The following is a 12,259-nucleotide window of genomic DNA, read 5'->3' as shown; positions in this document are numbered from 1 at the left end:
ATTAGACATTGACGAGACAATGAATCAAAGGGAACTCATAGCGCTTCATTGTCCTAGTGTTCAACTCCCTCACATTTTGGAACAAGTCTCAAGATGTCCTAATCGTTCATAACTCTGTGTGTGGAGGCTGGTTGGCCGGCTCCTCTGTAGCCATGGTTGCGGTGCTTACTGTGTCTTGACCGGTGTAACGACTCGGGCGGTCTTGGGGAGAAAACCCAAGACAAAGCCCCAGGAGTTTTCCATGACTCTCTTGACTGGTGTGGTGTTTTTTTCTGTTTTTGTCCTCCTCCTCCTCCTTTCCCTCTTTCTGCCATGTGGGTTTTTTTCACCCTTGACTATAGAATGTACGCTTGGCTGTTCAAACAACGGCTAACTTTAATACTATCAAGGTAAGATGAATGAGACCGCTCGAACCTCATTTTGAATCCCCCCCCCCTCCCCTCCCGTCTCGCATCTGTGTCCTGCATCGTGATCAGAACTAACCCGCTTGTTATGGTTTGATTTCGGTCTCACGTGGTCTGTCCTACCCGACTCACGTTTGTGTTCACGGTCTGCAATTATATCCGTTCCATCCATTTTGTTCTGTCCTGTTATCGTCTCTTTTTTTCTCTATTTTAGTAGGAGGATTGCTGGCATAGTACATGAATTATGCCTCAAGCATCCTTCTTTTTTTTTTTTTCTTTTTTTTTTTTAGACCCTACATTTTTTCTGTCATTTTTCTCTCATCATGCTGTCGAATGTTCTCACCATACATCCAGTCCTGTGTGACTCACCCTTGTCATCCATCTTTGTTTCGATTAGCCGCCATTGTCCATCACTGTCTGTGTCCTTCAAACAGACAGAGCACACACTACGCAATTAAACACACTTCAAGCACATATTTAATTGTATTTACATGTTAAAATTTGAGTAGTATTTCTAATTTTGCATTTATCACCTGAATTTTTGCATTTATTAACCTGAATTCCACATAAAGATTTTTTTTCTTACGCTGATTTGGTAGAATGGTAATTATTTTGCACACCATATGATCTTGAGCACATGACTTCATCATGCTGTTAGACCCTTTGAATGAGGGTTTGATTATTTCACACACTGCAAAATCATTGAAACTTTTAACACCAACACCAGAGGACAAGGCACAAGCTGCAGAAGGGCTGAATTACCTCTGCGTAGAAAGATCTGATGGGTTGATTATTGTAATTTTAGGAGCTGAACAATCGCTGGCGGTCCCTGCAGCAGCTGGCTGAGGAGAGGAGCAACATGCTGGGCAGCGCCCATGAGGTGCAGCGATTCCACAGGTAGGAACATAGTGATACACTTAATATTTATTAAGCTTTATTTAGCCAGGGATGTCATTGAGAGTCTTAACAAGAGACACATGTTTATATCACAAGGTGTGACATTAACTTGAATATTGATGGTTGAATTACAGATATTTCTGTACTTATACAGCCTGTAATTAAATGAGAGAAGCACATTCTTTACCCTTTATTTTTGATTTAAAAATAGCAGCCTCATACTGACCGCTAGTCGAAAATGTAAAAACTTGCACAGAAGGTTGCATAAGTGAAACACATTCATTTTGCATAATGTGGTATTTTCCAGTGATTCAGGGGAAAAACAAAGAATGGAGCAAAAGCCTCAGTCCTACTTATCTGATACTAGTGCACAAGAACGCCAACACACGTTGGATTACTGACACATTTGACTCCCTGCACAACATACGAGCAAAGTTGTCCTGCCTCCTCAGGGATGCTGATGAGACTAAAGAGTGGATCGAGGAGAAGAACCAGGCCCTCAACACTGACAACTACGGCCACGACTTGGCCAGCGTTCAGGCTCTGCAGCGCAAACACGAGGGCTTTGAGAGAGACCTGGCCGCCCTGGGCGATAAGGTCAGATTGACTTCCTAGACCCTCTCTGCTTTAGATCAGTTTGTAGCTGATGTGGCCAGTTTTCATTCTAGCTGATCCTTCTTCTCTGTCGATCTTGATGCTAAATTTTCCCGGTCCCCTCACCCAGGTGAACTCCCTCGGGGAGACGGCAGAGCGTCTGATCCAGTCCCACCCAGAGGCGGTGGATGACATCCAGGAGAAATGCACTGAGCTGAACACCGCCTGGAGCAGCCTGGTGGGACGCGCTGACCAGCGCAAAGACAAGCTCGGCAACTCCCACGACCTGCAGCGCTTCCTCTCAGACTTCAGGTGAGGAGAGAACAGCAGATGTATTTGGTCAGATGTGTTGTTCAGGTGAAGGACTAGATTGGGAATGATGTACTTGCTGTTGGGAAAAGCACATCATGGGAGTCTAGGAGATGCAATTAAGCCAGTGTACGTGAAAAATGTAGGAATGAAAATGGCAAAGGGATAGTGCAAGATGGCTAGTACGTAATTAAAGTGCTTGGTATTATCTTAATTCTCCATCACTCCACAGAGATCTGATGTCCTGGATCAATGGCATCCGAGGACTGGTGTCTTCAGAGGAGCTGGCCAAGGATGTGACTGGAGCCGAGGCCCTTCTGGAAAGACACCAGGTGCTGAATTCCCCCCCCTTCTGTCCTCCAATTATCAAACAGCAGAGTTTCTGAACAAAATTGCACATGTGCCCGTACATCTAACTCTCTCCATTCTTCCTTCTTTTGCTTTTCTGTCCCTTCAGGAGCACCGTACAGAGATCGACGCCCGTGCCGGTACCTTCCAGGCTTTCGAGCAGTTCGGCCAGCAGCTGCTGGCGCGAGGCCACTACGCCAGCCCAGAGATCCAGCAGAAACTGGAGGCTTTAGATCGCGAGCGCGCCGACCTGGAGAAGGCCTGGGTGCAGCGCCGCATGATGTTGGACCAGTGCCTGGAGCTCCAGGTGATTGCGTGATGGCATTCGGCAGCCATGAGATGACAGGTCAGCAGCAGGTGTTTTGCAGGTACTGACTGCTGTCTTTGTCCCTCTGCAGCTCTTCAACAGGGACTGTGAGCAGGCTGAGAACTGGATGGCGGCTCGCGAAGCCTTCCTCGCCAGTGACGACAAGGGCGACTCCCTGGACAGCGTGGAGGCTCTCATCAAGAAACATGAGGACTTTGACAAGGCCATCAACGTGCAGGTCAGCAAGACATTCAAAGGCTTTGTAATACGTTGGTAGTGGCCCTCTACATGTGTAGTAAATGTTGCACTGCTGTACAGGAGGAGAAGATCGCCGCTCTGCAGTCCTTTGCTGACCAGCTGATTGGAGCGGACCATTATGCCAAGCCTGAGATCTTCAACCGCCGCAACGAAGTCCTGGACAGGTAAAAAACTTTGGAACGTTCACTTTCGCGTATATGAAGTGTGAACACTTACGCTTGTGTTTGAGCTCGCCTCTAAACACTAAATCCTGGTCCGTAGGTGGCGCCGGCTGAAGGCCCAGATGATTGAAAAGCGTTCGAAGCTGGGTGAGTCCCAGACCCTGCAGCAGTTCAGCCGGGACGTGGATGAGATCGAGGCTTGGATCAGCGAGAAGCTGCAGACCGCTACTGACGAATCCTACAAGGACCCTACCAACATCCAGGTACGCATTTGGCTTCTCCCAGCATCGACTCAACCCACAGAAGTCAGGTTTGAGTACACAGAATTCTTATTTCCAAAATGGCAGAAAGTGTGACTCAGTCAGTGGGAAGCGAAAACCGCTCCTGTCTCTTTGCTAAATCCCCTCTTAATTCATCCAGTTCAGAAAATTAAACATTCATGTTGTTTTCAAAGATTTTTTAGGCAAGCGGTTGAGCCGAGAAATAACTGTCAGTCATGTCTCATTAGCAAAATTAAAATTGGTAATGTGTTTTGTCTTGTTCTAATGCCACTTACCCTTTCGTTAACTCAAAGCCCTCCCTGTGTTGTGTCTCAAGTGAGACTGAATTTCTCTGTTTCTCTTATTGTCTTATCTTCTATAGCTGTCCAAGCTGCTGGTAAGTTTTGAGTAGTGTGTCAGCTCACTAACATCCGAGCAGGTTATCCTCCATGTGTCCACGTCTTTGCTTTGTGTGTAGACACGATGTGAAACAAGCATTCTGTCCATCTTGAGTTTGTCCCTCATCGGCACTGTCCAGTGCCAGCTTCTTTTTCACATGGGTTTTAATTTTGTTAATTTGTTTAGAATTTTGGTTAAATTCCATGCTAAATTTTTTTTTTGTAGGTCTGTTTTGCCATCATAGGCTACTAGTTGTTGGGTGTGGCTTCCATGTTTGTTTGTGTTTTTATTTTCTCGAGGCTGGGTCATCTTTAAACTTGCTTCAGATGTTTGATTTCCTCTTTGTAACAATGCCACAACTTCGGCTTTCATATTTAACAAAACAAAATCAAATTGGACCTTGAAGTGAAATTTAGAGACCACTGAATATTTTTCTACCGGAGAGGAGAGCAGGTTGTAAAGCCTCTGCTACTTCGCTGGTGTCTGTTCAGAAATACTAAAACAAACCATAGCACCTTAAGTGGCTCTGTGCCTGATGTGTAGAGACAACATCTACTGCCAAAAACTTACTGTGTGAGAACCATGAAGCAGCTTTGAAGTGGCCCTCTCCTCCTGTAGGTTCTCTTGAAAAGCCAGTTCTGTTGCGGATGCCGTCCGCTACACCGCCATTTTGTGTTCGTCACTTTGTCCCGTGTGTCTGTAGCTGTCCGACACGTCCGTCATGATTGGTGTCTTAATTTCACTGTTTTTTGACTTTTGTATTCCACTTTTACATTAATAGTTCCAAACACAATTTATCTACTAATTCACATTTCACATATTCATTTCACCGACATATGCTATGGATAAGGGTTAATTTTTCTCAGTCAAGGCGGGAAAAACAAGACACTTTGATTTCAGCTTTTACTCTGAATGTCATTCACTGTAAGAACACTGCCACATGTTTACTTTTAGTGACATCTACATTTGAGGAGAGCTCAAAACACTCACACATGCATTTTGACACAGTGGAAAGGGATTCATTCACACCGTAAGATCAGAGGTTCTCATACCGTCTCCATCTGCCCTCCTCTCCCTCTCTGTGCTGTCAGAGTAAGCATCAGAAGCACCAGGCGTTCGAGGCCGAGCTGCACGCCAACGCAGACCGAATCCGCGGAGTCATCGATACCGGTAACGCCCTGATCCAGAGGGGCGCCTGTGCCGGTAGTGAGGACGCAGTCAAGGTATATTCATATATATGTATTTAAGAGATTAAGATTAAGATTGCACTTTATTGATCTCCTAGGGGAAATTTGGGTGTCACAGCAGCAATGTACAGTACAATGGCAGAACAAAAGATATAAGGCAATATACATGAATAAAAAACTATCAAGGTAAGCAATATAAAACTATTAAAAAGTGTCTCAGTATCCAAAGTGTCTAAGTGGCGTTGAGCATTAAATCCAGTATAATAAAAACTCCTGTGTAGTTTGAGTCCAGGGATATGGTCAATAGGTGCTTATTATCCATGTACTGTACTGTAGTAGCTGTGTACAGTAATGTAATTATATCATATAATAATTATATAATACAACTTTTTATTACAATTTAGTTGCATTTTAGGCATTTTGCTGACTTAAAATGAGTTAAACAGTAGAATAAGCTTCAATTCTTAGATCAACAAAAATTGCAAGCAACCAAATATAATAAGCTTGATAGGATAATATTCCTGTCACCATAAGATGATCATAAAACAGATAAGAAAAGAAATGGAGTAAAAGCTTAGCAGAGTGGCAAGAGGGATTTTTCTATTATTAATTGATAATAAAAGAGAAAGTAGAGATAATCTAGAAATGTACGATGAATGAATGTTATGAACTTTGTTGAAAATGAACTCAAGTTTTTGTTCAAACATGACTTGTTGGCTTCCTCAGGCGCGTCTCAGTGCTCTGGATGAGCAGTGGCAGTTCCTTGTCAACAAGTCAGCAGAGAAGAGCCAGAAACTCAAGGAGGCCAACAAGCAGCAGAACTTCAACACCGGCATCAAGGACTTTGACTTCTGGCTCTCTGAGGTGGGAACCGCTCGGCCAAACACACTTGTAAACACACACAGACACGCAGAGGATAATCTCCATGATCCTTGCATCTCCTTGTTGTTCCTCAGGTGGAAGCCCTTCTCGCCTCAGAGGATTATGGCAAAGATCTGGCTTCAGTCAACAACCTGCTGAAGAAGCACCAGCTGCTGGAAGCTGACATTTCTGCCCACGAGGTAATGGAGACCACACCAGTGCACCTCTGCTTTTCAGTCAGCTCATTGTTACAGAAATGGCACCGAATGTGGGTCAGCTGTGCCTCAGGGAAACGGGCAAGGTCTTAATTCAGAACATTTGTCAGTTTTAGCCTCATGGCTCACTGTCACAAATTAGAGAATACCCAGCTAGGGAATTGGTAGTCATAAAAAAGTTACAAAGGCCTAGTTGGTGACCTCAAAAAGAAAAGTTAATTGTGATACCTAATACTAACTTTCACCAATTGTTTAAGTAAAACAAAGGAAATTCTTACACCTACACTGCCTGTCAAGTTTGGACACACAACATTTTTCTTTACTTTTTACTATTTTCCACATTTTAGAATAATAGTAAAGACACCAAAACTATGAAATAACACAAATGGAATTATGCAGTTATATTTTAGACTCTTTAAAGTAGCCGCCCTTTGCCTTGATGGAAAGGCAAAGGCTTTGGAAAGAAATTCATACATAGGATCAACTTCACTATTTATATTTGTCTAAGAAACACATTTCAAGCATTTAAGCAGAAGCCTTTAGATCAAAATGGGCTTTAAGATCATGAAAAAAAAGTCCATTCAATCAGGTGCCCCAAACTTTTCGACGGGTAGTGTCCATGTAGAGTTCTAGACGAGACCCTCTCACCCGCCTCTCCGCCCCCCCCTCTCCCCTCCCCCGCAGGACCGTCTGAAGGATCTGAACGGCCAGGCCGACAGCCTGATGGCCAGCAACGCCTTCGACACCACGCAGGTGAAGGACAAGCGCGACGCCGTCAACGGCCGCTTCACCAAGATCAAGAGCATGGCGGCCGGCCGCCGCGCCAAGCTCAACGAGTCCCACCGCCTGCACCAGTTCTTCAGGGACCTGGATGATGAGGAGTCTTGGATCAAGTAAGAGCATTTGTGTACTTTCTAGAAGAGAATCGTCAGCGGCAGGCTTGGGCGATATCCAAAATGTAATATCGCGATACTGTCCCGCCAATATATCGCGATGCACGATATTATCGCGATATTTTTCAGGAGGGTTTTTTTTGGGCCATGACATACACAAGTTAAAGATATAAACAGCAGCTCTCATTTTTGCCCTCCCCCTCCCCCCCCTTACCCCCCTCCAGAGAAAAGAAGTTGCTTGTGAGCTCGGAGGACTACGGACGTGATTTGACAGGAGTACAGAATCTGAGGAAGAAGCACAAGAGGCTGGAAGCCGAGCTGGGGGCCCACGAGCCGGCCATTCAGGTGAGGCTTCTGTTAATTACACAGGGTTCGATCACACACTAGTAGAGTTGCCCATACTCGTTTTTTAAGTCCTCTTAGATAGGACAGGACAACTCTCCTTTTGGTTTTTGTGGATAGCCATGAGTTAAAAAGAGAAACTTCTGTCCCCTGAGATCGTCCTAACCCGTCTTTGTCCCGTGCGTGTGTGTTCCCAGTCGGTGCTGGACACGGGGAAGAAGCTGTCCGACGACAACACCATCGGCCAGGAGGAGATCCAGCAGCGGCTCGCCCAGTTCGTCGACCATTGGAAGGAGCTCAAGGATTTATCTGGAGCAAGGCAAGCCTACTAACCTACACAAATACACACCCACTCTGTCACTCTGACACACAGACAAATGCGCGCGCAAATATACACTTAGATATTAATAGCGGTTAGGTGTGTACATTTGCGTAATGCGTGTGTCTGTGTGTTCCTAGGGGACAGAGGCTGGAGGAGTCGCTGGAGTACCAGCAGTTTGTGGCTAATGTGGAAGAGGAAGAAGCTTGGATTAATGAGAAGTTGAATCTGGTGGGGAGCGAGGACTACGGTGATACACTGGCTGCTGTGCAGGTGCGTTTGTGTGTCATAGTCCACGATGTCCTTAGAAATACAGTATTTTTGAACCATATTACAAATCTCGGTGAGTGTTATCTGTTGTGGAGTGTTGAGAAACCTTTTTTTCTATGTCAGGGCTTGCTGAAAAAGCATGAAGCGTTCGAGACCGACTTCACCGTGCACAGAGACAGAGTCAACGATGTGTGTGCTAACGGAGACGAGCTGATCAAGAAGGTACGGCCTACCGAATTCCACAGAATTGTTCCTGTTGCAACCAAGATCCCCATTTTCCATAACATGATTATTGAAATATGACCGTAGAGACGCAAAGGCATGTTAAGTATGTGTCTCTGCTCCAGAACAACCATCACGTGGACAACATCAGCGCCAAGATGGCGGCCCTGCGGGGCAAGGTGTCGGAGCTGGAGAGGGCGGCGGCCCAGAGGAAGGCCAAGCTGGACGAGAACTCCGCCTTCCTGCAGTTCAACTGGAAGGCCGACGTGGTGGAGTCCTGGATCGGTACGAACGCACGGCCGGCTTCTGTCTACCCTTTCCATAGGAATAGTCTCATTCCAAAACCAGATATTTGTCATATGACTCAGCCCTTCTAAAATACTAAAATACTCCCTGAGGAATGCCTAATTCGATTTATATGATAAGATATGACTCAGTAGTTTGGAAGATTTTAATGGAATTGAGCAGATGTAGAGCAGATTTACATCCGTCACCCATCAGCTTTTTTAAACCCTCTTGGTGTGTGTGTGTTCAGGCGAGAAGGAGAACAGCCTGAAGACGGACGACTACGGCAGGGACCTGTCCTCCGTGCAGACTCTGCTCACCAAGCAGGAGACGTTCGACGCGGGCCTGCAGGCCTTCCAGCAGGAGGGCATCACCAACATCACGGCGCTCAAGGACCAGCTGCTGGCCGCCAAGCACGTCCAGTCCAAGGCCATCGAGGCTCGCCACGCCGCCTTGATGAAGCGCTGGAACCAGCTGCTGTCCAACTCCGCCGCACGCAAGAAGAAGCTGCTGGAGGCTCAGGAGCATTTCAGAAAGGTGGGTAGAGAGAAAGACTGGCAGAGGAAGGAAGGATGGCAGGAGAGAGGTAGAAGAGAACTCGGATACACATTGAAATTGTTCAAAAACCGCATGCATAAATCCACCCAAGAACATCTTCTAGCTATACTATTAGAATAAATTGGATTCCTTATCATTAAAGATTGCCGTCCTACCTCTCATCTTCTCACCCACCAGGTGGAGGACCTGTTCCTGACCTTCGCCAAGAAGGCCTCGGCCTTCAACAGCTGGTTCGAGAACGCCGAGGAGGATCTGACGGACCCGGTGCGGTGCAACTCTCTGGAGGAGATCCGGGCGCTCCGCGAAGCCCACGAGGCGTTCCGCTCCTCGCTCAGCTCGGCCCAGGCCGACTTCAACCAGCTGGCCGAGCTGGACCGACAGATCAAGAGCTACCAGGTGGTGTCCAACCCCTACACCTGGTTCACCATGGAGGCCCTGGAGGAGACCTGGAGGAACCTGCAGAAGATCATCAAGGTCTCCGTCGAGTTCTTCCACTCTAAAAGTCGTATTAGTAGCCACAATTAAAACTTTCAGAGGTAAAAAATGGGTTTGAAGGCAGTTTATCTTATCGGTGTGTTATTTCTGTCTATGTAAATGTAGGAGCGAGAGCTGGAGCTGCAGAAGGAGCAGAGGAGGCAGGAGGAAAACGACAAGTTGCGTCAGGAGTTTGCGCAACACGCCAACGCATTCCACCAGTGGCTGCAGGAGACCAGGTACAGCAGGGCGGGCATCCGGTTCACTTCATAAACCTGGGTTGAAATTAGGGATCCACCATTAAGGAGTTTTTTGGTGTACAGCGCTGATGTCAACTGTTCTTTCATACGGTTCTCATCAAGTTGAGCATCTAAAAATCATTTCAACCCAGGTGATTTTGCATGACGGGGTGTTATGGGATAGAATGCACCTGCTGGTATTTGATAACTGCACTCCACATGATGTACAAGCTAGTCCTGCATATTGTGTATGATTATTGAAAACTAGGCTTGGGCGATTATCCCAAATTTTATATCACGATACTGTCTCTGCAAAATATCGCGATATCCGATATTTCGTTAATATCGCGATATTTCCCGCCATATCGAATATATATTATATCCGATGCTATCAAATGTCAGATCTGAAAAACTAGAGCTTCAAGCACATTCGCCACGTTCCACACTGTTTTTGTTCATGTGTTTCGGGGGGGTTTGTTGCAGGGTGTTGTCGCCTTGATGTTGTTAACTTGTATTTGTTTCTCTTTTTTTTTCTCTCTCTCTCTCCATCCCTCCCCTCTCTTTCCCCCTCCTTTCTGTCGGCCGCTTCCGCGCTGATGCTTGGAATCATTTTGCTTATCAGGACATATCTTCTGGATGGGTTAATATCAAATTTTTTCCTTTTTTTTGGTGTGATGTTTTTGATCAAATGTGTGTGGATGTGAGAAATATATCTCAGAAAGTTAGTCACCTAGTTGCAGAACCTGTTAGAAAATATGCAGAATTCATGTGTTTATGTTTTTGATTTCTGCCCCCTCCCCATTTTCCTCCTTTACATATTTGAATTTATGTTTGCAATAATCCCTGTGTCTTTCCCTCTTCTTCTCGGCTGATTTTGACTCTCTGGTCATTCCTTCCTCCCTTCCCCCCCACCCCCTCTCTGAATAGCATAGCCTATCGACGGGTTATCTGTGTCTATCAATACCAAGTTGCCGATGATCTTTCCGGAAGGTCAACCTTTCTCCAGCCTTTCTCTGGTTTCATTTGCTTCTCCCCCTCTGACCCACCCGATGTGACTCCATGCACTTTCAGTCTAAAAAAAAAAACACCATTTTGGGCTCTGGTGTGCTCAGTATCTGCTGCACTAACAAACCCACCCACAGAGCCTGTTTACCTGGCTACAGTCAGCACTGCTTTGAAGGAGTGGATAGGCTAGTTCTCACCTTTTTATGTGACTTTTAGTGTGCCCAGTTCAGGGATGGAAACTGCAAATAATTGGCTTCCACTGGATCTTAAAGACACAGCCTTTTCTTTGCCCTTCTGTTCCTCTCAATTCATTTTCCTGCATGCGTGCACTGATTTCGCCGTACACCATTCATCTCCTATAACAGCAAGACTGACTTTCACATTCATCCATTGTCAGAGTTGAAATACTAGGGAATCTGGTGCAGTTTCCAGTCCTGTTTGCAGTAGCCCTAACGTTGCATGGTATGGGTATTACCGATGGTTTGAGGTAGCTAGCTAGCTTTTTGGCATGAATGAGGATGGCACTCTGCAAAAGGCCAAGTGCTTTTTGGATGGCCAACATTTTGCAGTTTTTGCCACAATACTTTAATGCAAAATTATCAACTTTGAAGGAGATTTTACTAAGGCAAAAATCCATCTAAATGCATTTATTAAATTAAGTAATTTTGACCTTTTTTATTTAGAGCTGCAAGGGCTATTGGCACAAACCTAAATATAACAGTACATAAAGGTCTTAATAAGTTTGTATTATTTAAGATTTTCCACTGCAAAGACATTTTATGTAATCTGTTAAATGAACAATTTGTCTTGAATCAGGAATATTTGATGTTAAGATGAGAATACAAATGTTCCCAATACCAAGCAGTGAGTGAGTGTGTGTCAGTCCAGTGGTTCAGCAGATGGTCCTGCCTCCTGTCTGATGTTGGTGTTTGTGTTCAGGTCTTGTATGGTGGAAGAATCCGGTACCTTGGAGTCCCAGCTTGAGGCCACTAAGGTAAACATCCATTACATGCCGACACCTGCTGCTGCTAGAGACCAGCTTCAGGATCCCAGGACCCTTTATTTTTTACATATCTTTTGTTGCATGAGATCTGCACCAATCCATAGCTGAATTGTGGGCGAGGTATGAGGTTTAAAAACAGTTTGTGTGTGTGTAGCGTAAGCACCAGGAGATCCGGGCCATGCGTAGCCAGCTGAAGAAGATCGAGGACTTGGGCGCGGCCATGGAGGAGGCGCTGATCTTGGACAACAAGTACACAGAGCACAGCACAGTGGGCCTGGCCCAGCAGTGGGACCAGCTGGACCAACTGGGCATGAGGATGCAGCACAACTTGGAGCAGCAGATACAGGCCAGGTACAACCAAATAAATACACGGTGGTTAACAGAAAAACGTCCCACACATCCACTCCCATGTGTCAGAGACTCATCTTCCTCTCCCCCCCCCTCTCTTC

General features: G+C 45.7%; 1 protein-coding gene across 2 annotated transcripts in view; it reads left to right on the top strand.

The window, feature by feature from the left end:
* The window catches only part of LOC139645463 (spectrin alpha chain, non-erythrocytic 1-like), a 36,088-nt gene that overhangs the window by 23,006 nt on the left and 823 nt on the right, over positions 1-12,259 (top strand). For both annotated transcript variants that reach the window (XM_071521180.1, XM_071521181.1), the window contains 26 exons: positions 342-389; positions 1,210-1,301; positions 1,754-1,898; positions 2,026-2,207; positions 2,437-2,536; positions 2,662-2,859; positions 2,951-3,097; positions 3,178-3,281; positions 3,379-3,541; positions 3,921-3,935; positions 5,029-5,160; positions 5,851-5,988; positions 6,081-6,185; positions 6,885-7,093; positions 7,318-7,438; positions 7,633-7,754; positions 7,895-8,027; positions 8,148-8,246; positions 8,372-8,531; positions 8,782-9,068; positions 9,267-9,563; positions 9,690-9,802; positions 10,425-10,442; positions 10,730-10,792; positions 11,747-11,801; positions 11,965-12,161. In XM_071521180.1, coding sequence (XP_071377281.1) covers positions 342-389; positions 1,210-1,301; positions 1,754-1,898; positions 2,026-2,207; positions 2,437-2,536; positions 2,662-2,859; positions 2,951-3,097; positions 3,178-3,281; positions 3,379-3,541; positions 3,921-3,935; positions 5,029-5,160; positions 5,851-5,988; positions 6,081-6,185; positions 6,885-7,093; positions 7,318-7,438; positions 7,633-7,754; positions 7,895-8,027; positions 8,148-8,246; positions 8,372-8,531; positions 8,782-9,068; positions 9,267-9,563; positions 9,690-9,802; positions 10,425-10,442; positions 10,730-10,792; positions 11,747-11,801; positions 11,965-12,161 — 3,443 coding nt within the window. The remainder of the gene's footprint in view (positions 1-341; positions 390-1,209; positions 1,302-1,753; positions 1,899-2,025; positions 2,208-2,436; positions 2,537-2,661; positions 2,860-2,950; positions 3,098-3,177; positions 3,282-3,378; positions 3,542-3,920; positions 3,936-5,028; positions 5,161-5,850; positions 5,989-6,080; positions 6,186-6,884; positions 7,094-7,317; positions 7,439-7,632; positions 7,755-7,894; positions 8,028-8,147; positions 8,247-8,371; positions 8,532-8,781; positions 9,069-9,266; positions 9,564-9,689; positions 9,803-10,424; positions 10,443-10,729; positions 10,793-11,746; positions 11,802-11,964; positions 12,162-12,259) is intronic.

The sequence above is a fragment of the Centroberyx affinis genome, unplaced genomic scaffold (assembly GCF_046629955.1).
Source record: "Centroberyx affinis isolate AG114_WGS23_722 - 3 ecotype Tasmania unplaced genomic scaffold, CSIRO-AGI_Caff_v1 ptg000866l_1, whole genome shotgun sequence".
NCBI classification, from domain to species: domain Eukaryota; kingdom Metazoa; phylum Chordata; class Actinopteri; order Beryciformes; family Berycidae; genus Centroberyx; species Centroberyx affinis.
Note: the sequence above shows the minus strand (reverse complement) of the source record. Positions and strands in the feature narration are given on the sequence as shown.